We start from the raw sequence: 25,483 nt of genomic DNA on the forward strand, positions 1-25,483 counted from the left end.
TCCTGAAAGATTGAGAGAGAACCCAACTAACCAAACTTCCTTTTCTTTTTTTTTTTTTTTTTGTTTGTTTTTTTTTTTTTTTGAGGCGGAGTCTCGCTCTGTCGCCCGGGCTGGAGTGCAGTGGCCGGATCTCAGCTCACTGCAAGCTCCGCCTCCCGGGTTTACGCCATTCTCCTGCCTCAGCCTCCCGAGTAGCTGGGACTACAGGCGCCCGCCACCTCGCCCGGCTAGTTTTTTTGTATTTTTAGTAGAGACGGGGTTTCACCGTGTTCGCCAGGATGGTCTCGATCTCCTGACCTCGTGATCCGCCCGTCTCGGCCTCCCAAAGTGCTGGGATTACAGGCTTGAGCCACCGCGCCCGGCCCCAAACTTCCTTTTCTACAGTAGGCCAAATTATAGGTTAATGGCCAACAGGTGGGTTGATCACTCTTGGGCCAGGAACCTGTCCTAGTTCACTAAACTGTAGTGTGTGAATGGGTATGTGTGTGGGGGGTCATATTGGACAAAATATAACTGCTCAAGGCTTCCCTTGTCAAGGGCTGTGGGCAGGGCTACTTTTCTCTGAATGGACAGTAGGCACAGTAGGAAAGTTCCATGAGAGCAGAGATCATGCTGTTCTCATTCACTGTTGTAACCTCAATCCTTTTCATGAGGTCTAACACACAAAAAAAGTGCTCAATTTCTTTTGAAAAAAAGTATTAAGAAATCAACAGACCAGGCATGGTGGCTCACGCCTGTAATCCCAGTGCTTTGGAAGGACAAGGTGGGCAGATTGCTTGAGCTTGGGAGTTCAAGACCAGCCTGGGCAACACGGTGAAACCCCTTTCTAAAAAAAAAAAAAAAAAATACAAAAATTAGCTGGGCATGGTGGTGTGCATCTTTAGTCTCAGCTACTGAGGAAGCTGAAGTGGGAGGCCTGGGAGGTTGCAGTAAGCTGAGATCATGCCATTGCACTCCAGCCTGGGCAAGAGCCAGACCCTGTCTCAAAAACAAACAAACAAACAAACAAAAAAAAAAAAAAAGAAAGAAAGAAAGAAAAGAAATTAATATATCCAAGTACATCCATTAAGATTCTGTTTTCCAACCTAAAGGGGCCATCTGGCCAGGAGATGTAAATAACGCAGAATGGGCAGATATTTGTATGGTAAGATTTGAAGGCCACCAAGTTCCTGGACCCTCTACTTTATAACAGCTTCCTCCCTGGCTACCACAGAGGTTGAAATTCCACCATCATAGTTACATATTCCTTCAGGTTAGGAATAGCCCATAGCCCTTTGCCCGGGGCATCTGTTCCTTTATGAGAAAGGAAATGACCACTTCCTTTCTTCTGGTAACATCGATTTGACCTTCCTTCAGGCAACTACTTCCACTGCTCTCTAGTGCCTACCTTTCAGGTGGGGTTGACTCCAGACCAGGTTCCAGAGGTGGGAATATAACCCAGACCCTATCAGCTTACTCTAATCCCTGGTCACAGTGATTGGTCCAAGGATGGGCTTACATCTCAAATCCTTCTAATGAGACCCAACTTGGGAACTTTGCTGGAGCTGGTAAGAAAGAAGTACTCTTTCACTGGAGTTGCTGGACTGGTAGGAAGAAAGCTGCTGGTGTCTCTCTTGCCACTTGTAGTGAAATGAATCCTGATGGCATTATTTGAGCATCTGTACCTAGCCATGCCTGAAAGCACATTTGGATTTCTCAGGTTGTAAATCAATACCTTTTGTTTGCTCAAGTGAGATTGTTAGATCTCTGTCACCCTCATGGAAAAGAAGCCAGATAGGCTTCTCCCTCTGCATTGCTCTCTACCTGCAGCCCAGGAGTAAACCCATTGACCTCTTTTCAACTATTAGTGTGGAAGAGGGCAGTTATTGAAAATTTTTTTTTAAAAAAAATGTAGGACAAGGTCTCACTTTGTCACCCAGGATGGAGTGCAGTGGCACAATCATGGCTCCCTGTAGCCTTGACCTCCCGGGCTCAAGCAATCCTTCCACCTCAGCTTCTTGAGTAGCTGGGACTACAGGCATACACCACCAAACACAGCTAATTTTTAAATTTTTAGTAGCGATGGGGTCTCGTGATGTTACCCAGGCTGCTCTCAAACTCCTGAACGCAAGCAATCTTTCTGCTTCAGCCTCCCGGAGTCCTGGGATTACAGACAAGAGCCACCATGCATGGCCTGAATAGGAATTTCGATGAACAAAAGTACGTGATAAGACAGAAGTACTGTCAGGATGAGTTAACAGGTAGAGACTGTGGTCCTGGGTGGAAAATCCCTAGCGGGGAACCTACAGCAAGAGAATGCTGAAGAAGTAAAGATAATAAAAAGGGAAGATGAGAAGGCAACAGACCAACCTAATTTATTTCGTCACTAAACCAGAGATCCACAGGCTCTGCCCTGAGCCCCTGGATTACACAGGAAGTTTCAGAATTGCAGAACTGGCAAGTGTGAGCTTTGGGAGAAATCTCAGAGAGCATTCAAGCTACGCCTGCATTTTATAGAGGAGGAAATGGAAGGGGAGAAACTTGCCCATTATCCCACAGCTACTCTGTGGAGGCAGACGTAAAATTATTAGAATAGGGCCATTGTGGTGGCTCACACCTGTAATACCAGTACTTTGGGAGGCCAAGGTGGGTGGATCACCTGAGTTCAGGAGTTCGAGACCAGCCTGGCCAACATGGTGAAACCCCATCTCTACTAAAAATACAAAGTAGCCGGTCATGGTGACATGCACCTGTAATCCCAGCTACTCAGGAGGCTGAGGCAGGAGAATCGCTTGAACCCGGGAGGCGGAGGTTGCAGTGAGCCAAGATCTTGCCCACGCATTCCAGTCTGGGTGATGAGAGTGAAACTCCATCGCAAAAAAACAAACAAACAAAAATTTAGAATCCATGCAGCTGACAAATATGATTCTGGAGTCATACAGGCCCGGATTGGAATCCTAGACTTACCATTAACAGCCAGTTGTCCTTAGGTTTTACTTAACCTCTCTGAATCTGTTTCATCTTCAGTAGAATGGGGATAATCATAGTATCTAAACTCTGAAGGTTATTGAAAAAATTTAAAAAGATTTTTCATGAGGCCATCCCAACACTTTTGGGAGACCAAGGCAAGTGGATCACCTGAGGTCAGGAATTCGAGACCAGCCTGGCCAACATAGTGAAACCCCGTCTCTACTAAAAATACAAAAATTAGCCGGTCATGGTGACATGCACCTGTAATCCCGGCTACTCAGGAGGCTGAGACGGGAGATCGCTTGAACCTGGGAGGCAGAGGTTGCAGTGAGCCGAGATCACACCACTGCACTCCAGCCTGGGTGACAGAGCAAAACTCCATCTCGAAAAAGAAAAAAAATTTTTCATGTGAAGGGTTTAGCTTAGTGCATGGCAATAACTCCCAGGCCTAGAGACAATGTCGAGACTAAGAACTCACCCCCTAGAAAAGTTGCCTCTGATGGAAGGTTTGAGGGAACTGTCAGAGCAGACCCTTTTTTTGAAGCACAGAGTTTCAGGATCCTGGTTAAAGGAGGAAGACAGTGGAAGGAAGGGGACACACTCTATTGGGATGCGGGATCAGGGGAAAAGGTAAGCAAGGAAAACAAGCACATGAAGGGAAAAAACCCTGTATTGGGGTGGGAGGGTGGATGGAATGAGCACGACATTCTGGATAAACTGTCATCCCTGATATAAACTAAGAGATAGAGAGAGGGATGGACACACTCTGGGGACCATGGGAGAAGGCAGGGGAGACTTGCCAAGAAGCAAGGAGAAAGTGGAATGTGTTGTTTCTGTGTGTAGCATGTCTGTGTCCATCACCCCAACCTCTCCCGGGCTTCATTGGCAGCCCAGTGTGGTTCAAGACTGTAAGATGTCTTGCAGCCAGCCATTCTGGGGAGCAGGTTCTGAAATCATAGCCCCACACCCCTTCCTTGTCCTTCCCTCCCTTGGGCTGCCCCAACCTAAACAAGACAACCTGAGCAGGGGGGCCACACGCTGATGGAAAAATACACACTTGGCTGGAAAAGGAGCTTTATTTGTATGTGTTGAATTCCTGCAGCAGCCGGAGGATAAATAGCTAGTTCCAGCCTCAGCTGAGTCTGCCCACAAGGTGGGTGGTAAAATCTGTTCTTATTTAGATAGCTTTTGGGGAGAGGTAGAGAGGGGGGTTGGGGGCAGCAGGAGAGGGGAACTTGGAATCCGCAATGTTTATATGATCAGTCATGGATGTCATCTCTCTTTAATTAGGGGTTTGGAATTGAGAAACAGCTCAGCTTGCTTATCTAAGGAACAGAGCAGATTGGCAAGTTGGCAGTGGGCAGGGCAGCTCCTTAAGACCCACCTATGGTTGGTCTCCATCCCCCAGTGCCCTTGCTAAGCACTCAATAAATGTCAGCACCATGCCAGTCCCTGTACTGGATGCTTTACATGCATCATCTCATTCAATCCTCACAACAACCTCATGAGTCTTAAGCAGCGGCATCATCATCATCCCTTTTGCAGAGGTAAAACCTGAAAAAATAGAAGGACTGAGTACAAAGCTAAGGTCACAAGTTAGCTGAAATTGGGTCTCCTTGATCTAAGTCCATGCTTTTAGCCTTTTCCCATCCTTTCCTGAGCTGGGAGTAGGGAGCTGGGCTTTTAAATCCTCAGGCATGTCACTTCTGTTCTCCAGTCCAGTCCTCGGTACTTCAGGCAGAGAAATGGTTGGATGACTTCTAATAGCTTTCGGCTCTGGTGTTTCCTGTGATTAGAGAGAAAAGTTCCTTGTAGCCACTATATCCCCAGTGCTTAGAGTAAGACAATATACACATTAGAAAATGAACACATTTCCAGATAGGTAGAAGTGCTATAAAGAAAATTAATTAGGGTAATAGGTTATGGACCAGAGAGTACCTGAGGATCTAGGGCTCCTTTAGATGGGACAGAAAACAACTTTCTGATGCAGCTACATTCAAGCTGAGACTATCCTGGGGAATGTAGGAGGCAGAGGAAATAGCGTATGTGAAATCCCTGAGGTAGGAACGAGCTAGGTGTGTTCAAGAGATTGAAAGGACTGTGTGGATGGAGGAGTGTAAGGTATAAGGGGTTTGAGGGTATGCAATGAGGATGGACATATAAGGCAAGCAGGGGTCAGATCATGCGGGGTCTTATGGGTCAGGGAAGGATACTAGGCTTTTTTTTTTTTTTTTTTTTTTTGAGGCGGAGTTTCACTCTGTCGCCCAGACTGGAGTGCAGTGGCCAGATCTCAGCTCACTGCAAGCTCCGCCTCCCGGGTTTACGCCATTCTCCTGCCTCAGCCTCCCAAGTAGCTGGGACTACAGGCGCCCGCCACCGCGCCCGGCTAGTTTTTTTGTATTTTTTAGTAGAGATGGGGTTTCACCATGTTAGCCAGGATGGTCTCGATCTCCTGACCTCATGATCCGCCCGTCTCAGCCTCCCAAAGTGCTGGGATTACAGGCTTGAGCCACCGCGCCTGGCCGAGACTAGGCTTTTAATTGCAAGATGAAGCCACTTGGAGGAATGAAGCCAAATCCAACTTACATTGTCAAAAGATTATTCTTGCTGCTGTGAAGAGCATGGAGTGTCAAAGGTCAAGAATGGGGGCAAGGAAACAAGATAGAAGGTTATGGCTAAAGTGCAGGTGAGAGATGATGGCAGCTGAACTAGTGTTTAAGTAGCGGTAGGGAAAAGCAGCTGGTAGAGCTGACCAGACATGGTGATAGAAGTGTAAGGGGTTTTGTCCTACAGGAGGTGCTCTTTTCCTACAACTACTCCCTAAGTCCATCTCTCACTTCATATCTGGGTTTAGCCCAGAGCAATCAGCACATGGCATTTCCCTGGCAACAGTGATTGCTTTCAGGGCGGTCCACAGGGACTTTTGTTTCATGGAAAGTAGAGTCTCCTGGCCTGGCTGGATAGAAAGTACATAACCCCCACTGCTGCTGGTAGTCATCCTAGGAGGGAAAGAAACTTGGGGAACAAACAGCCTAAGAGAAAGCTGATACTATGGATGGCAGACAGAAAGAGACCAAGATCTTGATGATATTGTTGAGCCTTTGAATTCACCAACCCAGAGGTTCACTTTAGCCCTGGACTTTCTATTTAGTAAGGCGATGAACTTCTTTCATTATCGCCAGTGTGAGTTGAATTTCACTCACAATTGTAAGTATCCTAATTGATATACTAATGGTATCTAGGAACTCCAAACCTGACTTAAGTATGCATAAGCATAGGAAACAAGCCTGGAATAGAATTAATTCCTGGGCTTTAAAAAAAGACCAGTAACTGATTTTGAAAAGTGGGTTCAAAAATACTGTAGACGTTAGAAATTTGTATTTTTAGCTTCTGCCATGACCTGTCATTAATGGATTATATAAATTCATACTTCTTTTCTTTGCATGAGTCCAACCACCACATAAGCAGTATGGCAGGCTGCTGCTCAGTAAAGAGTACAAGGTAATTCATAGGTAGAAGAATGAAAGGTGCCTATTCAGAGATGCATTTTACATGCATGGTGCCTAGCCTAGGTAAAAAATCATCATTGCTACACTGTGATATGGACAAGGGCATTACAGTCTTCAGTCATCTGCCTAGGCAAGTCCAGTATCTATAATACATTTCTCAAGGCCGGGCATGGTGGCTCACGCCTGTAATCCCAGCACTTTGGGAGGCTGAGGTGGGTGGATCATGATGTCAGGGGTTCAAGACCAGCCTGGCCAACATGGTGAAACCCCATCTCTACTAAAAATACAAAAATTAGCTGGGTGTGGTGGTGCGCGTCTGTATTCCCAGCTACTCAGGAGGCTGAGGCAGGAGAATTTCTTGAACCCGGGAGGCGGAGGTTGCAGTGAGCCGAGATCACGTCATTGCATTCCAGCCTGGGCGACAGAGCGAGGCTCTGTCTCAAAAAAAAAAAAAAAAAAAAAAAATACATTCCTCAAAGTCTTAGCTTGGCCTGGGTGATCTCCTCCTACTTCAGCTGATTTCTGCTCAAATCTATTATCTCTGTCATTTAAATAGAATTATAAAGGTAAGTCAAGTGTATTACAAAATCATGAGTAGGGAATTCAAGTTTGACACCAAATTGTCCAGAGTGGTACTTGCCATAAAATGATGCTGGAGAGAGGAAATCCCTACTTACATTTTTATGAGTATTCGGTTAATCTCACATCCAATTTTCTCACCATTTCATTCTCAAACACTAGCATAATACTTGGCACATAGTAGGTGTTCAATAAGTATTTGTTGAACAAATGGAAGTTTTATCACAGAATTCTGGTCAGCTATGTAAATGACAAAAAGTGAAAGCTGCAAAAAAATAAATTTGCAAAAGGATCTATTATCTTCTTACCACATTATTTTAAGACCTCAGAAAAGCTATCATCCCTGAAAGCGTAAGGGTAATTGAATTGTTTCTACAGCTATTTTACATCTATGTCAAACACTCAGTGTCCCTAGCGGTGCTGGGAAGTTGGCAGACTAAAGGACAACAATTCCAAATATTTTAATGTTCTGATTATATACCTCTCTGGCCAGTTTACTCCCAGACACACATTCAGGATAAACACATACTCAACAATAAATGACTATTTATTTTTTAGGTTTAAAAGATTTCAAAATACATATGTACAAGATAAATAAACTACACAAAAATTATGTCATCAAATATATTTTTAAAAAAATTCAAGGTAGGCAACTTAGATCACCTATGCAAAGAACACATTAACTAAGATGAACCAGGACAAGTTCCCTAAACATCAGGATGAAATTTCTTTTCTATGCCTACTAGCTGACTGGCCTTCCTTTTCTGTGTTGAGTTGTGTACTTTGGAGTCGCCAGCCTCTGGTATATTATCAAGCATCTCTTCCTCATCAACCTAAAAAGGAGGAGACAGGGTGAAATACAGTAAGGTTCACACAAATGCCAGGATGGAGAAAAATGAAGCTCTGTAATATTATTTCCATGTACTTCTTTGCTGCAAGATTTATATATAGCATTGTGCATATGATATTCTCTCAAAAACATCTTCCTCAATTTTTTTTGTTTTAATTTTTATTTATTTTTACAAGTAAAAACTGCTATTTAACTCAATCTGAAAGATGGTATAACTCAGCAAGAACTACCATGTGCTAACTTCCATGTTCCTGTAATTTGCATTTTGCTAAATGAGGAAATTCTATCAACCTGAAGTTTTTCCTTCAACCTTCTTCCACGAATGGTCCCATAAGAAAAGTTTCCCCCATCTCTGCAACTAGTCCCTGCAAATATAGATTCTTCTCAGTGTTAAAAGGACAACTTAGAAAAAAATAATCTGAGACACCACCCCGCTATCCTTGCTATCTGTAATATAAAAAAAAATTAACCAGATGCTGCCTGCCCTCTAGTGTTGCCAATAAATGACAACTGTTAAGAAACATCTACTGTTGGTTGAGCTATTAGGCTATTTTGCTGAAATTATTTAGAAGGTTGCAATAGGAGAAAAAGATCAGGCATTCTAGAGTTCAGTACAAATTTGGCAAATCCAAAAAACATTATTTATACATATATACTTTATACTACATATACTTAATTAACTAACAATAGTAGCAAACATCATACCTTTTGTTTCTGTCTTGCATGCTTCTCTGTCCACTGTCTGGCATTCTTGAGGAAGACTGGCTTATTATATTTAAATTCTGAGGACTGAGATGAAATCAAAGAGTTAATGGAGAAAAAAAATGATTTGCAGTGGTCAGTTAGAGCTGCTGCAGCTATCCTCACACAGGGAGAGTTAGCGGTATAGACAAGGTAGGATATATGTTGCAGAGGAAAATGGGGATATTTACTATGTCAGCCATGAGCGGGTCATCAGGGTTGGGTTCTGACATGAGCAGCTGAATAGAGGTCAACACAGTTGCGATGTTGAGGGATGGTCTCCAAGCACCCTATACACAAACAGATAAACAGTTGCTTTCATATTATAATGTGACACTCTAATTCAAGTTTAATAGATGAAGAAAACAGAACGCTGTAGAGTCAACCATTTACCCACAACTCACTTTTGGTGGCAGTTTGAGAACATCCAGACAAATCCTTCCAGCAGAATCAATGTTTGGATGATAAATTGGAGTGAGAAATCGGATCTGAGGAGGTTCAAATGGGTACCTATGAAAGAATAAGACAACAGGTAATTTTCATTATACAATTTTGCTTCTAAATACATTTAAAATAGTTTCTTGGTCACAATAATGTTGGTATTACAGAAATGTCAGGGAGCCAGCCTTTGGGAGGAAAACTGTCCTTCCTCCTAAATTTTCATTATGAAAATTTACAATAAATCAGTTTGAAATAACAGTACTGAAAACATCCATTTATCTATCACCTGGATTCAAGCCACTTTATCTTTTAAATACTAGAGCATATCTTCTAAGAATAAGAACATTCTCCCATATAAATGCAATACTATCACCCCTATGAAAAATTTAAGAACTAATTCCCTAATATCATTTACTGTTCAGATTTCAATTGTTCTCCCCAGTTTTTGTTTTTTATAGTTGGATTTTTCAAAACAGTACTCAATTACAATTTATACATTGCATTTGGTTATTATGTATCTTTTGTGAGACACAGACCTTGCAAAGTTCCCAGTCTATTTTTAGAACTGATGCACCACATGATTATTAAGCTATTCTCTCAAGACTTTAACAAGTTTGGCCAGGATCTGACCTAGTGATTACATACCTATGTTTCAACTGTTATATAGTCATTTCTTCCCTTCTCAGCTCTGTACAAAACTACAACTGTAACTTACCTGCTGAGAGCCTTAAAGGAGACTTGAATCAAAAGGGACCTTAACCATAAAAAAACAATGAGATCATGGTCTTTGCAGGAACAGAAAGCCAAATACCACATGCTCTCATTTATAAGTGGGAGCTAAATGATAAGAACATATGGACACAAAGAGGGGAACAACAGACACTGGGGCCTACCTGAGGGTGGAGGGTGGGAGGACAGAGAAGGGCAAAACTACTGGACACTAGGCTTAGTACCTGGGTGACGAAATAATCTGTACAACATATCCCCGTGATATCATGAGTTTACCTATATAACAAACTTGCACATGTACCCCGGAACCTAAAATAAATGTTAAAGAAAAAGTGAGGAGGAGCTTAATATTAAGAAAGCACAGTAGTGGTTGCCAGGGGCTGAGAGCAGGGAGAAAGGGGGAGTTAGAGTTTAATGGCTATGAAGTTTCAGTTTGGGAGGATGAAAAGTTCTGGAGATAGATGCTGGTGATGGTTGCACAACTATGTGAATGTATTTAATACCACTGAACTGTACACTTAAAAATGGTCAACATTATGTTATGTATATTTTACCACAATTGAAAAAGTGAGGGGGTCTTTGATGTGATCTGGCCCATTATTCCGGAGAAGGAAACTGAACTCCAGAGAGATAAAATAACTTGGTCAAGGTCACATTGAGTCATGATAAGGCCAGGATTAAAACCTAGTCCTTTATGCTCTATCTACTACATTGCTGTCTCCCAATAAATGCACTTTACCATGTAGGTTGAGAAGCTGATTCATACTAACCTCTCAGGAATGATAACTTCTAGCTTAAAAACACCTTTCTCATAAGGTGTGTTGGCTCCACCTAATATTTCTTAAAAGAAAAAAGAAAGAAAGAAAAAGTTAAAAGGGAATCAGATCATTTGAATTACCACCATATGGAGCTAATGAGGTCTATGGTCCTAATAGAGAAACTAGGCCTAGGACAATAATTCTCTCTCAGGACTTTAACAAGTCCTCATGCAACACACCATAATGCTAATGTACTCAAAAAGTTAATGGTGTCAAAGGACATATAGAAAATCTAAAGCAGAAGTTGCAAAATGTTGGCCACAAGACCAAATACAACCTACAGATTTGTTTTGTTTGGACTGCAGTATTCTAATCATGTATGTTTCCCATCTGGTTTCACAGATATTTGAGATGGATATCTTTGATCTAAACACTGCTTCACTGCTTTAAATCTTGGCTATAAATCAGCAGAAGGTATAATAAAAAGTCAAAGAAGCAAGAAATGTGAAGCAAACCTTTTATAAATGTAAACAAATTAGGGTAGAAAGACGGTAGGGCACTCTGACCTTATAACTGCTCCTTACTTTAGAAGAATATAAAAATAGTTTATTTCAGCACAATCTTCAATAGGGTCATGACTTCCATCATATACATGATTTGATACCTACGAGCTCGCAGATCATCCATTTGGTCTTTATCTTGCCAACATGTGATGCCTGGGGGTGGCTCTGTGGCTAACATGTGCAGCTCTCTCTTCAGACGTGAAGCTCTCTGCATGATCCCCAAGTAGAAGAAACCACACACAGTTCACTGCTCCACACTAAGAGCTGGCTGGGATGCACTGGAGGAGAAAAGAGGTGACCATAAAATCATCAGCAATAATGACTATGAAGTTTTCAGCAAACAGTTTCAATGTAGTGAGGGTGGGGGACAGAGTCCTCTTTTTCGAGACACAGTTTCACTCTGTCACCCAGGCTGGAGGGCAGTGACACCATCTCAGCTCACTGCGACTTCTACCTTCTGGGTTTGAGCAATTCTCATGCCTCAGCTTCCAGAGTAGCTGGGATTACAGGTGTGCGCCACCATGCCCAGCTAAGTTTTGTATTTTTAGTAGAGACAGGATTTCGCCATGTTGGCCAGGCTGGTCTCAAATGTCTTGACCTCAGGTGATCCGCCTGCCTTGGCCTTCCAAAGTGCTGGGATTGCAGGCATGAGTCATTGCACCTGTTTTTTTTTTTTTTGAAGGCAGGGTCTTGCTCTGTCAACCAGGCTGGAGTGCAGTGGCACAATCTCAGCTCACTACAACCTCTACCTGCTGGGCTCAAGCAATCCTCCCATCTCAGCCGCCTACGTAGCTGGAAGTACAGGTGTGTGCCACCACGCCAGGCCAAGATTCCTCTTATTAATCTCTATTCTGACAAGGGAATCTGAGTTTTTTCCATTCCCTTCTTGTGAATGTTTATCTACTCAAGCAAGTATGTTTTTAAAATAAAGAATTAAAAATGTTGGCTGGGCGTGGTGGCTCATGCCTGTAATCCCGGCATTTTGGGAGACCAAGGTGTACGGATCACGAAGTCAGGAGATCGAGACCATTCTGGCTAACATGGTGAAACCCTGTCTCTTTAAAAATACAAAAAATTAGCCGGGCGTGGTGGCGGGCGTCTGTAGTCCCAGCTACTTGGGAGGCTGAGGCAGGAGAATGGTGTAAACTCGGGAGGCGGAGCTTGCAGTGAGCTGAGATCGAGCCACTGCATTCCAGCCTAGGCTACAGAGCAAGAGTTCGTCTCAAAAAAAAAGAAAAGAAAAGAAAAAGAATTAAAAAAGCAAAAAGTTCTACAAAAAATAAAAACACTAAAGGTTTTAAATAATGGGTGTTTCCACTGATAGATAATAAACTCATGAGGCCAGGCCTGGGTCTGATTTTGCTTACTCTTGTAGCCTTAATATGCCTGACATAGTAGGGGACTTGACAAATATTAGCTGTTGTAAGGAAGTCTACATATGCTTTGTGAGAGCAAGAATGGTAAAGACAGTCAACATTCTCGGGTACAAACAAATGTTAAATATCCGAGGTTCTCTCCATGTATTATGGATTCCACCTTCTCTCAATCTTCAGGGATACTAGTCCATCAATTATTCCATCTTTCTCACCCTCAATATTCAAATATGCTCAAAATCTCTCTCACCTAAAACCAACACCCACACACATATTCACCCAACACTCTTCTCAACTCCAGTTCTCCCTGTAACTACTAACCAAGCAAAGGACACCAATCCTTTTTTTTTTTTTGAGAAGGAGTCTCGCTCTGTCGCCCAGGCTGGAGTACAGTGGTGCAATCTCAGTTCACTGCAACCTTCGCCTCCTGGGTTCAAGCAATTATCTGCCTTAGCCTCCTGAGCAGCTGGGATTACAGGTGCCCGCCACCACACCTGGCTAATTTTTGTATTTTTAGTAGAGATGGGGTTTCACCATCTTGGCCAGGCTGGTCTTGAACTCCTGACCTCGTAATCCACCCACCTCGGCCTCCCAAAGTGCTGGGATTACAGGTGTGAGCCACCGTGCTCAGCCGACACCAATCCTTTAATATGTGTTACAAATATCCCCCAGTTTGTGCTTATCTTTCCATGTTGTACATGGTGTCTTTCAATGAACACATACTCTTAACATAATCTTAAAATCTCTTCCTTTACATTTATACTTTGTGTATTAAATTTTTCCTTACCCCCAAATGCAGGGATATTCCTAGTCTTCAAATATTTTATAATTTTGCTTTTCAAATTTAAATATTGAATCCACTAGGAACTGAATTTTATGCATAGTGAGTGAGGTGGGGGCCCAATTTAAAGTTTCTCCTCACATGAACAGTCAATTGTTCTAACACCATTTACTGAATGTCCATCCTTTCCCTGCTGATATTACCATAAATTAAATTTCTATATGTGTGCATTTGTTTTGGGACTCTTGAATTTGTTCCATCGGTCAAGTGGATTATTTCTGAGACAATACCCCACTGTTTGATTTACTATAGCTTATTCATTTTTATTATGTATTTTTTTCCCCCAGCTTTACTGAGGTATATAACTGGCAAATACAAATTGTATATATTTAAGGTGTATAATGTGATGTTTTACTGTAGCTTATCCACCTGGTCTTTTTCTTCAGGAATGACTTCTTCTTGACTCTTTGCTCTTCCATATAGATTTGAGAATCAGTTCATAAGTCCATAAATATATACATAAATATGTATATATGAAATTATAATCCAAATCATAACAGGGTTCTGTGATTTGGATTGTAATTTTATTGATGCTATAGATCAATTTGGAGATAACTGATATCTTTATGATACTGAATCCTAAGATCCATGAACACGCTGTTTCAGTCTTTTTTTTGATGCTTTCCAAAGGTTTTATAATTTTCTCTGCAGAGCTTTACCTAACTCTTGTCAGACTGATTTCTAAGTACTTTGTATTTTTGCTATCTCTTCAAAAACACTACTTACTACCCATCTCTTACTGATACATGTAAATCTAATTGATTTTTTAATTTTTTTGAGACGGAGTTTCACTCCTGTTGCCCAGGCTGGAGTGCAATGGTGTGCTCTTGGCTCACCACAGCCTGCACCTCCCCAGTTCAAGCGATTCTCCTGCCTCAGCCTCCTGAGTAGCTGGGATTACAGACATGTGCCAGGCCTGGCTAATATTGTATTTTTTTAGTAAAGACAGGGTTTCTCCATGTTGGTGAGGCTGATCTCGAACTCTCAAACTCAGGTGATCCGCCCGCCTCAGCCTCTCAAACTGCTGGGATTACAGGTGTGAGCCACCTCGCCCAGCCAATCTAATTGATTTTTAACCAAAGCCTTAGTAATGGTAATGATGAATCTATTTGGGGTGGGGAGTAGTCTGGGAATGGTAATTCCACACTGACAATCATATCATCCACATATAATCAGTTTATTTCTTCCCTTCTAATTCTTTTCCTGCCTTCTATTCTGGCAGTAACTTCCAGTACAATGTTGAAAACAAAAGCTGATAGCTAGGCCAGACATGCTGGCATAATCCCAGCTACTCAGGAGGCTGAGGTGGGAGGATTACCTGAGCCTGGAGAGATGGAGGCTGCAGTGAGCCATGATTGTGTCACTGCACCTCCAGCCTGCGTGGCAGAGTGAGACCGTCTCAACAACAGCAAAAAAAAAAAAAAAAAAAAAAAGAAAGAAAGAAAAGCTGATAGTTGGCATTCTTGTCAGATTTCTAACCTTAAAGGGAAAACTTTTAACACTATGCTAATCAGTAAGACTGGCCTATAACTGTCCTTTCTAATTTTGTCTTTATTAGGTATCAAGGTTATTGCAGCCTCCTAAAATGAGTTAGGGAGCGTTGCCTCCTTTTTTTTTTTTTTTTTTTTTTTTTGAGATGGAGTCTCACCCTGTTGCCCAGGCAGGAGTGCAGTGGTGCCATCTGGGCTCACTGCAAGCTCTGCCTCCTGGGTTCATGCCATTCTCCTGCCTCAGCCTCCCAGTGGCTGGGATTACAGGCGCTCACCACCACGCCCGGCTAATTTTTTGTATTTTTAGTAGAGATGGGGTTTCACCATGTTAGCCAGGATGGTCTCGATCTCCTGACCTCATGATCCGCCCGCCTCGGCCTCCCAAAGTGCTGGAATTACAGGCGTGAGCCACCGCACCCGGCCACCTCCTTTTTTAAAAATATATATTGTGGATTAGTCCAAGAGATAATTTGTTACTAGGTTGTCTGGAATAACTCTATCTGGTCCTGGTGTTTTCATTTTGAGAAAATGTTAAACTACAAATCCAATTTATTTAAATATTATTCAAGTTATTTATTCTTGCATCAATTTGGCAAGTTAAATTTTTCCACAAATTTATCTATTACATGCAATTTTACATGTATTTGTATAACACCTTATCTTTTTAATCTCTGTAGTTATCTATGGTTATGTTTCCATTTTCATTTCTTTTTTTTTTTTTTGAGACGGAGTCTCGCTCTATGGCCCAGGCTGGAGTGCAGTGGCCGGATCTCAGCTCACTGCAAGCTCCGCCTCCCAGGTTCACGCCTTTCTCCTGCCTCAGCCTCCCGAGTAGCTGGGACTACAGGCGCCCACCACCACACCCGGCTAGTTTTTTCTATTTTTTTAGTAGAGACGGGGTTTCACCGTGTTAGCCAGGATGGTCTCGATCTCCCGACCTCGTGATCCGCCCGTCTCGGCCTCCCAAAGTGCTGGGATTACAGGCTTGAGCCACCGCGCCCGGCCTCCATTTTCATTTCTAACACTGTTTATCTGTGCCATCTTTTCTTTGATCAGTCTTGCTGGGCATGTATCAACCATCAGGAAGTTCAAGTTTTGGTTCCACTGGAAAGAATAAAAATTTATGACAGAAATAGAAAATGAGAAAAAATACTTTTTTCTTAAAAATAAAGATTTTTTGCTGAAAGTGTTTTGTACTTTGAGATCACGCCACTGCACCCCATCCTGGACGATAGATTAGGACTCTGTCTCAAAAAACTAAAAAACAAAACTCGTCCAAACACGTACTATACATTTTTTCTTGTCGTTATTCCCTAAACAATACAGTGTAACAACAATTTACTTAGCATTTTATTAGGTATTATAAGTAATCAAGAAATAATTCAAAGTATATGGGGGTGAGGCTGGACATGGTGGCTCACACCTGTAATTGCAGCAATTTGGGAGACCAAGGCAGAAGGATCACTTGAGGCCAGGGGTTCAAGACCAGCCTGTGCAACAAAGGAGAACCCCATCTCTAAAATAAATAAAGTATATGGGAGGACATGCAGAGGTTCAAGACCAGCCTGTGAGTCCTGGTGCAGTGGCTCATGCCTGCAATCCCAGGACTTCAGGAGGCTGAGGCAGGTGGATCACTTGAGGTCAGGAGTTCAAGACCAGCCTGGCCAACATAGGGAAATTCCCTCTCTACTAAAAATATAAAAATCAGCCAGCTGTGGTGGTGGGTGCCTGTAATCCCAGCTATTCAGGAGGCTGAGGCAGGAGAAAGGCTTGAACTCAGGAGGTGGAGGTTGCAGTGAGCTGAGACTGCGCCACTGCACTCCAGCCTGGGCAACGGAGCAAGACACTGTCTCAAAAACAAAACAAAACTGGCCAGGCATGGTGGCTCACACCTGTAATCCCAGCACTTTGGGAGGCCAAGGTGGGTGGGTGACTTGAGGTCAGGAGTTTGAGACCAGCCTGGCCAACATGAGGAAACCCCGTCTCTATTAAAAATACAAAAATTAGCAGGGTGTGGTGGATTATGCCCGTAATCCCAGCTACTTGGGAGGCTGAGGCAGGAGAATGGCTTCAACCCAGAAGGCGGAGGTTGCAGTGAGCCAAGATCGCGCCACCGCATTCCAGCCTGGGTGGCAGAGTGAGACTCTTTCTGGAAAAAAAAACAAAAAAAAACCAGTCTGTGCAACAAAGGAGATCCCCATCTCTTAAAGTACATGGGAGGACATGCATAGGTTATATGCAAATACTACACCATTTTATATCTGGGACTTGACCTTTGGTGGATTTGGGATCCGCAGGATGTCCTGGAACCATCCCTCATGGATACTGAGGGCTGACTGTACATTAAAATATCACAAGTATAAAGTGTACCTTTATATAAAATGAGAACAGTGGAAAGCCATGGTAAAAGGATTAGAACAAGCAAGGCAATTTCTCCCAAGGAATCAACCAGACTCCAGCCTCACTATATTAACCAAAATTGGCATATGCCATTCTGTGGCTCAAATGCCACGAATAACTGCCTATTTTTCAAGGTATAAAAGTTCTTTACAATCTAACCCTTATATCCCGCCTTATATCCAGTATCTACTTTCCACAAACTCGTGCTTCAGCCACACTGCCCTATTCCTGCTGCTCATAAAAGTATTATTCTTTCACACCTTTAGATAAGTACATATTAAATCACAACTCCTTCTCCAGTAATGCATCCCCACCCCTCACACCTCTTCAACGTCACCCTCTGTGAGTCCACATCTATTTGCATCGTGTTCTAATTCATCTGATAGTTTCTTCTCCTTAGGGGGAATTCCTTGACGGCAGGTCCCTAGTCTTTTTTTTTTGTATCAAGTCTGCAGTAAATTTGGATAATTAATGAACGAAACGTGTGTTTCGACCAGACGTTGAAGAAGGCAAAAGAACAGCCAGTGCACACACAACCTGCAGCGAGTACTGGGCTGTTACGTCCTTTCTAGTGGCAAATTTCTCCCTGCCGTGGCAGGAGGACGGCTAGGGGGAGCTCTCACCACGATTTCATGCAAAGATACTGTGAGACCCTCCGCTCAACGGTGGCTTTTCTGAGGCTCTCCTTTCAGAGGAGACGAAAACTCCCATGTTGGGCAGACACAGGACTCCTTCCCCCCAAGACTCAGTGACCTCCTCCGGTGTACGTTCTTTCAGATGGGGAACCGGAATACTCTCCTTACTTACCTGCCCGGACACCCCTCACAACGCAGCAACTGGCAGACCAACTTAGTACCAGCGCCTGCGCGACCTCGGACTGTTGGCGTGGCTCCGCCCCCTGTCTGGAGAAGATTGTGATTGGCCCACAATAACCCCCGGGGAAAGAAGCGCAGCCACCGCTCCTCTCTATTGGCCAGCGCTCTGAACGTTTGCGCATTCAAACGAGAGCGCGCACCGGGCGCAGCCATTCAGCGTCCTACACCCTGCGGCTCAACCCTGAGACGACATCCGGGGGTCCAAGTTCGGTTACGAAGTCGGCTCTGTCAGACCAAGGAAGGAGCTGGAAATCGTTTCTTAGCAAGAACAATGAAAGGAATCAGAAATATTTAATCTGGAAAAGAGAATACGTGATAGCTGTCTTCCTTTAAGTATTTTTCACATGGGAGATTTTACTACTTCAGAGGACACATTTAAGGACAACGGATGAAAGTCTAAGAGATGCAGAACTTAGCTAAATAAAGCATTCTATCAATTATAACTCTGAAGAACAAAATAGGTAAACGTAGGTGGTAGTGAATTCCTTCATCACTGGAAATGTTCAAGTGGAAGTTAGGTTATCACTTGTCAGGGATAGTGCAGAAAGGATCCTTGTACTGGGTGGCAGTTTGGAATAGATGACTTTTTTTTTTTTTTTTTTTTTTTTGAGACGGAGTCTTGCTCTGTCACCCAGGCTGGAGTGCAATGGAGCAATCTCGACTCACTGCAACCTCTGCCTCCCGGGTTCAAGCGATTCTCCTGCCTCAGCCTCCGGAGTAGCTGGGATTACAGGCATCCGCCACCATGCTCAGCTAATTTTTGTATTTTTAGTAGAGACGGGGTTTCACTGTGTTGGCCAGGCTGGTCTTGAACTCCTGACCTCAGGTGATCCACCCGCCTCAGCCTCCCAAAGTTCTGGAATTACAGGCGTGAGCCACTGTGCCCAGCTGGAATAGATGACTTTTAAACCGTCTTCCAATGCTAGATGCATGGTACTGAACAAGGAAGAACCTGTTTATGGTTAAGCCAACCTTAATTTCTCAGAGCTGCCTCTGCCAGAGGCCAATGCTTCATGAGCGCTGAAAGATGGCACAGACCTGACTTAATCTAAAGGATGTGACTGGAACTTGACTAGCTTTGGGAATGCTGTGGGTGGAAAAACAAAACAAACGAACAAAAAGCCAACCCTCATCTGACTGCTCTCAGCAAACTGTATAGCTTTGGAATAATGATGATAATACTTATAGTAATTTATTATTATTACTATTATACTGTTTATTACTATTATTGGTAATGGAGTAATAGTCTCTTTTTAAACTTGGAAGTCAGTATAATTTTGGCCACAGCAGTGATGTCTACATCTAGTCAAAACTGGGGTTAAGTGGCAAGTGGTTCCCCATAACCACTGTGTGGTGTGTTTTCTCTCAAGAGCCCCACATGTTCACTAGGACTCTGTGATGCTCCCCTGGGGTTCCTCACCTTAGTTGCAGGAATAAGCCAACTACAGTAGTTTATTAATTATTATAAAGTTCTGAAACAAACATAAGGAATCCCATTCTTGTCCAGTCTAATTCCAGTTCACTGTTGGGGTTTTGCATTTATTGTTAGCATTTACTCAGCATTTAGTGAAGTGTTTTCTGTCATAATTGAGTTCCTGCTTATTTTACTACTGATGTTTTCTGTTTTAATCCTTTCAATACCTGTTTTTATTTTCTTCCTGCCCCCAACTGTAATTATATCTCAATTACAGTTCTGTCTTCAGAACTGAACTTGATTACTTCCTTGGGTGGTTCTCTGAGAAACAGATCTTAAAAATGTCTCTTAGAAAAAGCAAGAACTGGCCGGGCGCGGTGGCTCAAGCCTGTAATCCCAGCACTTTGGGAGGCCGAGACGGGCGGATCACGAGGTCAGGAGATCGAGACCATCCTGGCTATCACGGTGAAACCCCGTCTCTACTAAAAAAAATACAAAAAACTAGCCAGGCGTGGTGGCGGGCGCCTGCAGTCCTAGCTACTCGGGAGGCTGAGGCCGGAGAATGGCGTGGACCGGGGAGGCGGAGCTTGCAGTGAGCTGAGATTCCGCCACTGCACTCCAACCTGAGCGACAGAGCGAGACTCTGTCGCAGAAAAAGAAAAAGAAAGAAAGAAGCAAGAACTGTATTGAGTCTGGTGGAAAAGAGAGATGGTTTGATAAAACAAGTAAGTCCCTATAATTTTGGCAACAGAGAGAAAAGAAAAAAGGATAGAAGAAAAAAGAGGAAGGAAGAAAAGTAGGTAGAGAGGGAGGAAGAAAACAAAGAGAAAGAAAAAAAAGAGAAAGAACCCCATACACTAAATGTACCGTTTCCATTTGTCCACCAGAGGGGGGTATGTTAACTGGTGGGAATAGAGGCCAGGCTAAAAGATTTTCATAAACTTTTTACAGGTGTTACGGTTTGTTAAAATGGAGCATTCTAATGTTATAATTTATTTTTAAAGTGTAGCTATGAAAATTATTATTTTATAAAGGTTTCTTCACTTTAACAACACATCACAGCAGGCTCGCTTAAGTACTTGTAAAAGTATAAAATTGTATTTTATTTTTAAACAGTATTATTTGTCAGGATTTATTCACTAGTATATGAAAATATATTCTTTTTCATTTTTCATTTTTATTTTTATTTTATTTTATTTTATTTTATTTTATTTTTTTGAGACGGAGTCTCGTTCTGTCGCCCAGGCTGGAGTGTAGTGGCGCAGTCTCGGCTCACTGCAAGCTCCGCCTCCTGGGTTCACGCCATTGTCCTGCCTCAGCCTCCCAAGTAGCTGGGACTACAGGCACCCACCACCTTGCCTGGCTGATTTTTGGATTTTTAGTAGAGATGGGGTTTCACCGTGTTAGCCAGGATGGTCTCCATCTCCTGGCCTTGTGATCCGCCCACCTCGGCCTCCCAAAGTGCTGGGATTATAGGTGTGAGTCATTGCTCCTGGCCTATTTTTTATTTTTTTGAGACCTAGGTGGGCAGATCGCTTGAGCCCAAGAGTTTGAGACCAGCCTGGGTAACATGGTAAAACCCCATCTCTACCAAAAAATGCAAACATTACCCAGGCATGGTGGTGCATGCCTGTAGTCCCAGCTACTTGGGAGGTAAGAGGATGGCTTGAGCCCAGGAGGTTGAGGCTGCAGTGAGCTGTGATTGCACCACTGCAAATCCAGAGTGAGACCCTGTCTCAAAAATAAAAAATAAATAATAAAAGAATGGAGTACTTATTTAGGAAATTTAAATTACCATACTTGTTTAATAAGCTGATTGTGTAAGTTATTCTCAGAAAGCCCTGGTTGGGAAAGATGTTTTAGAAAAAATAGCATTTTGATTTGAAAATCTTTTTAAGTCATTATAGGTAGATGAATGTTTTCATGGCAGTTTTTTTGGCCGAGCCTGTAAAATTAATTAGATGATAATAATTATTACTACTTTCAATAATCATATAGCCAGAAGGTATATTCTTTTCTCTCCAAGTAGGTATGCACTTAAACTATTCAAGGAATTTAGCTACTTACACTTTTCTGTAAAATCTCCAAAGAAGGTATTACACTCTTACTTCCAAAGGAAAAAAAAAAAAAAGAAAAGAAGCAAATAAAACAGGTATGGTAAGGAAGTACTTCTGGCTTCCTGGAACTTCCTTATATTGAGACTGAATTCTTGGCCTGGCGCGGTGGCTCACGCCTGTAATCCCAACACTTTGGTAGGCCGAGGCAGGTGGATCACAAGGTCAAGAGCTTGAGACCATCCTGGCCAATATGGTGAAGCCCTGTCTCTACTAAAAATACAAAAATTAGCCGGACGTGGTGGTGGGCACCTATAGTCCCAGCTTCTCAAGGAGAATCGCTTGAACCCAGGAGGCAGAGGTTGCAGCGAGCTGAGATCGCGCCACTGCACTCCAGCCTGGAGACTCTGTTTAAAAAAAAAGAAAAAGAAAAAGAGACTGAATTATTGTTGAAATTTAAGCTCAGGCTGGGCATGGTGGCTCACACCTAAAATCTCAGTACTTTGGGAGGCTGAGGTGGGAAGACTGCTCGAGGCCAGGAGTTCAAGACCAGCCTGGGCAAAATAGCGAGACCCGTCTCTGCTTAAAAATAAAATAAAATAATTTTATTTTATGTGCCTATAGTCCCAGCTACTCAGGAGGTAGGAGGAGAATTGCTTGAGCCCAGGAGTTCGAGCCTGCAGTGAGTTATGTTGGTACCAATTGTCTCCAAAAAAGAAAGAAATTTTAGTTCGTATCTCTTGGGAAAGTAAGGATTTAACCTGGAGTGGGTCAATTTTAGCTTATTTAAACAACTGGAACTAGATATTTTTTGCCTCCTAATCCTGAATACAAAAAGAATGCAGCCAAAAGAATCATCATTATTGATCCCTGAAAAATGTACTCCAGTTCAAAAATCCTTATTAGAAGACCAGTATGCCAGTAAAACATAAAGTTATATATATATAGGAGCAGCTATCATATACCAGGAACATAATATTGAAATGATGCATGAGGACTGTGAATAGGATTAGGCTTCTAGCTGAGTATTCCTACCTATTTGATTTAATATCAATTTTTCTTTTATCCTTTAGTGAGAGTTCTATTTGGGTGCTTGAGGGCAATACAAATTATCAGCAAGAGGCTGAATTGGAATAAGAGGAGGTCCCACTGTGATATGTTACAAAGTAAATCTCATGAATAATTTTTTATTTTTATTTTTTTGAGACAGTCTTGCTCTGTCACCCAGGCGGGAGTACAGTGGTGTAATCCTGGCTCACTGCAACCTCCATCTCCCAGGTTCAAGCAATTTTCCTGCCTCAGCCTCCTGAGTAGTTGGGATTACAGGCACCTGCCACTACTCCCAGCTACTTTTTGTATTTTTAGTAGAGATGGGGTTTCACCATGTTAGCCAAGCTGGTCTCGAACTCCTGACCTTAAGTGATCTGCCCACCTTGGCCTTCCAAAGTGCTGGGATTACAAGCGTGAGCCATCACGTCTGGCCAAGAATTTTTAATTGCAATAAATGATGAGACATGACAAGTTCTATGATGGCCATAAATAAATGTATGTAGCAAGGAAAATGAGGTTATGTATACATTATTATACCTTGATTTTCCTTATGTGCATTGTTATTCATAGTTCACAGATTTGACATAAGGTTTAATTAGTATTTGTAATGTATTTAAGAATACCCTACTAGGCCGGGCGCGGTGGCTCAAGCCTGTAATCCCAGCACTTTGGGAGGCCGAGATGGGCGGATCACGAGGTCAGGAGATCGAGACCATCCTGGCTAACACGGTGAAACCCCGTCTCTACTAAAAATACAAAAAACTAGCTGGGCGAGGTGGCGGGCGCCTGTAGTCCCAGCTACTCCGGAGGCTGAGGCAGGAGAATGGTGTAAACCCGGGAGGCGGAGCTTGCAGTGAGCTGAGATCCGGCCACTGCACTCCAGCCCGGGTGACAGAGCAAGACTCCGTCTCAAAAAAAAAAAAAAAAAAAAAAAAAAGAATACCCCACTAAAGCATATGGCGGGTAGACACAGTATTATTAAACATAATAATTTTTACATTTATAGGTCACTTTTCATTTAAGGTTTTCAATTCAATAATTAACTGTTTCCTTAATGTATGATTTCCACTTCATTTCAGGGGGAATTTAGGAACAGGCAAATTTTCACATGACAGAATATAATAAAGTTTCCCTTTACAATACCCCGATCATTTTGCAACATTTTTTAATGAAAAATTTTAAACATACAGAAATGTTAAAAAATCTAATATTTGCATATATACTCCTTCATTATGGGTAATACATTTAATTATATTTTGTTCAGGGCTAGAGCACTGGAGGTTATAATTATTAAATCAATCGGACTGGCCGGATGCAGTGGCTCATGCCTGTAATACCAACACTTTGGGAGACTGAGGTGGGTGGATCACTTGAGCCCAGGAGCTCAAGACTGGCCTGGGCAACATGGCAAAACCCTGTCTCTACAAAAAATACAAAAGTTAGCCAGGCATAGTGACACAGGCCTGTAGTCCCAGCTACTTGCGGGGCTTAGGTGGGAGGATCGCTTGAGCCTGGGAGGTTGAGGCTACACTGATCCATGACCATGCCATAGGTGACAGAGTGAGACCCTGTCTCAAACAAAACAGAACAAAACAGACAGATATATGTTTTTTAACCCAGTCTTGGGGAATATAAGAATGTCCTATTTGCTACCTTAGGAATTTAGTATGATTTAGTATGCTTGATAGTATCTTTCTCTAGCTTTGAAAAAAAAAATCATGGGCCAGGTACAGTGGCTCAGGGCTGTAGTCCCAACACTTCGGGAAGCCGAGGCAGGAGGATCGCTTGTGTCTAGGAGTTCCAGACAAGCCTGGGCAACATGGTGAGACCTTGTCTCTATAAAAAAATTTTAAAAATAGCGGGTGTGGTGGTGGGCACCTGTAGTCCTAGCTACTTGGGAGGCTGAGGTGGGAGAATCACTTGAGCCCAGGAGGTTGAGTCTGCAGTGAGCCATGATTGTGCCACTGCACTCTGCCTGGGTGACAGAGTGAGACTCTGTCTCAAAAGAAAAGAAATAAAAATCATGGAAGACATCTATTCTGTTTTGTAAAAATTTAAGATATACGAAAAGAGTAGAGGAGGAGGAGGAGGGGGGAGAAGGAAGAGAAATTATTTATTGGGATGCAATATGTGCCAAAGATGGTATTAGGCATCCTTGCATGTATTATTTCATTTGATCCACACGACTACCCTGTGAGATATTATTCCCATTTTACACATAAGAAAACTGGCTCAGAGAAGTCAAGTAATTTGTCTACGGCTGTGAATTCAATTTAAATTCACAGCTTAAACTCTTTTCACTACATCTGAATGCATCATTTTCAAGATCTTTTCTGGGCCTGGAGTAAGTTGACAGTATTTATGTAAAACATGTAATACTGTATCTGTATGTATGCTCCTCCTCCCCACGCACATTCACATTTACTGTGATAAATACACATGTTAATAAAACCCTAGACTTAGAACTAGGATATAGAATCCAGTCGTTTAGGTACTTAATGTTTAGTTCTCCCCTCCAGAAAATAGGAATAATTACCGCGTCTCTTCCACTCCAAAGAATTGATGTGATAATTAGGGAGTTAAGATTAGTTACCAGTCATAACAAGAGTAAACTACGACTCCCAAAATGCCCAGAGGAAGAGGTTGACGCCAGTCCAGGAGACAGTTCCAGCTTTAGGGCAAAGGTGACCTCACCGGGTCCCGTGGCGAAAGAGCCGCCGGTCCTAGCCTTTTTTCTGATGCATCCAGGGATTTGTAGTTCCTTTACGGCCACCAAGTGCACTTAGGGCAGGCCTCTTACTACGAGTCCCGTGATGATCCGAGGCCGGGCAGCGCCTGCGTATTGAAGCCAAGGGAGCGTGCGGGCG

The 25,483-nt window shown here is 42.7% G+C and overlaps 1 protein-coding gene across 3 annotated transcripts; it reads right to left on the bottom strand.

The window, feature by feature from the left end:
• Positions 1-4,026: 4,026 nt before the first annotated feature.
• Positions 4,027-18,129, bottom strand: UBE2T (ubiquitin conjugating enzyme E2 T). Of its 3 annotated transcripts, XM_030930243.1 has the most exons (8): positions 18,031-18,129; positions 11,225-11,397; positions 10,569-10,638; positions 9,033-9,138; positions 8,820-8,918; positions 8,593-8,676; positions 7,781-7,870; positions 4,027-4,735 (listed from the first exon to the last, which is right to left on the bottom strand). In XM_030930243.1, the coding sequence occupies exons 2-8, from the start codon at positions 11,331-11,333 to the stop codon at positions 4,571-4,573; spliced, it is 723 nt and encodes a 240-aa protein (XP_030786103.1). In that variant the 5' UTR covers positions 11,334-11,397; positions 18,031-18,129; the 3' UTR covers positions 4,027-4,570. The 3 variants fall into 3 exon arrangements, with proteins under 3 accessions (XP_030786103.1, XP_010377147.1, XP_030786111.1); XM_010378845.2 differs by lacking the exon at positions 4,027-4,735 and having other exon boundaries at positions 7,567-7,870; XM_030930251.1 differs by lacking the exon at positions 4,027-4,735 and having other exon boundaries at positions 7,567-7,870; positions 11,221-11,397; positions 18,031-18,102.
• Positions 18,130-25,483: the final 7,354 nt, after the last annotated feature.

This window comes from Rhinopithecus roxellana, chromosome 1, assembly GCF_007565055.1.
Source record: "Rhinopithecus roxellana isolate Shanxi Qingling chromosome 1, ASM756505v1, whole genome shotgun sequence".
In the NCBI taxonomy this organism is placed as follows: domain Eukaryota; kingdom Metazoa; phylum Chordata; class Mammalia; order Primates; family Cercopithecidae; genus Rhinopithecus; species Rhinopithecus roxellana.

Coding starts and splice junctions, on each gene's coding strand:
- UBE2T (XM_030930243.1), bottom strand. CDS start 11,333: ATGCAGAGAGCTTCACGTCTGAAGAGAGAGCTGCACATGTTAGCCACA. Junction 10,639..11,224: donor AATGGATGATCTGCGAGCTC/GTAGGTATCAAA, acceptor TTTTCTTTTAAG/AAATATTAGGTGGAGCCAAC. Junction 8,677..8,819: donor ACCCGCTCATGGCTGACATA/GTAAATATCCCC, acceptor ATTTCATCTCAG/TCCTCAGAATTTAAATATAA.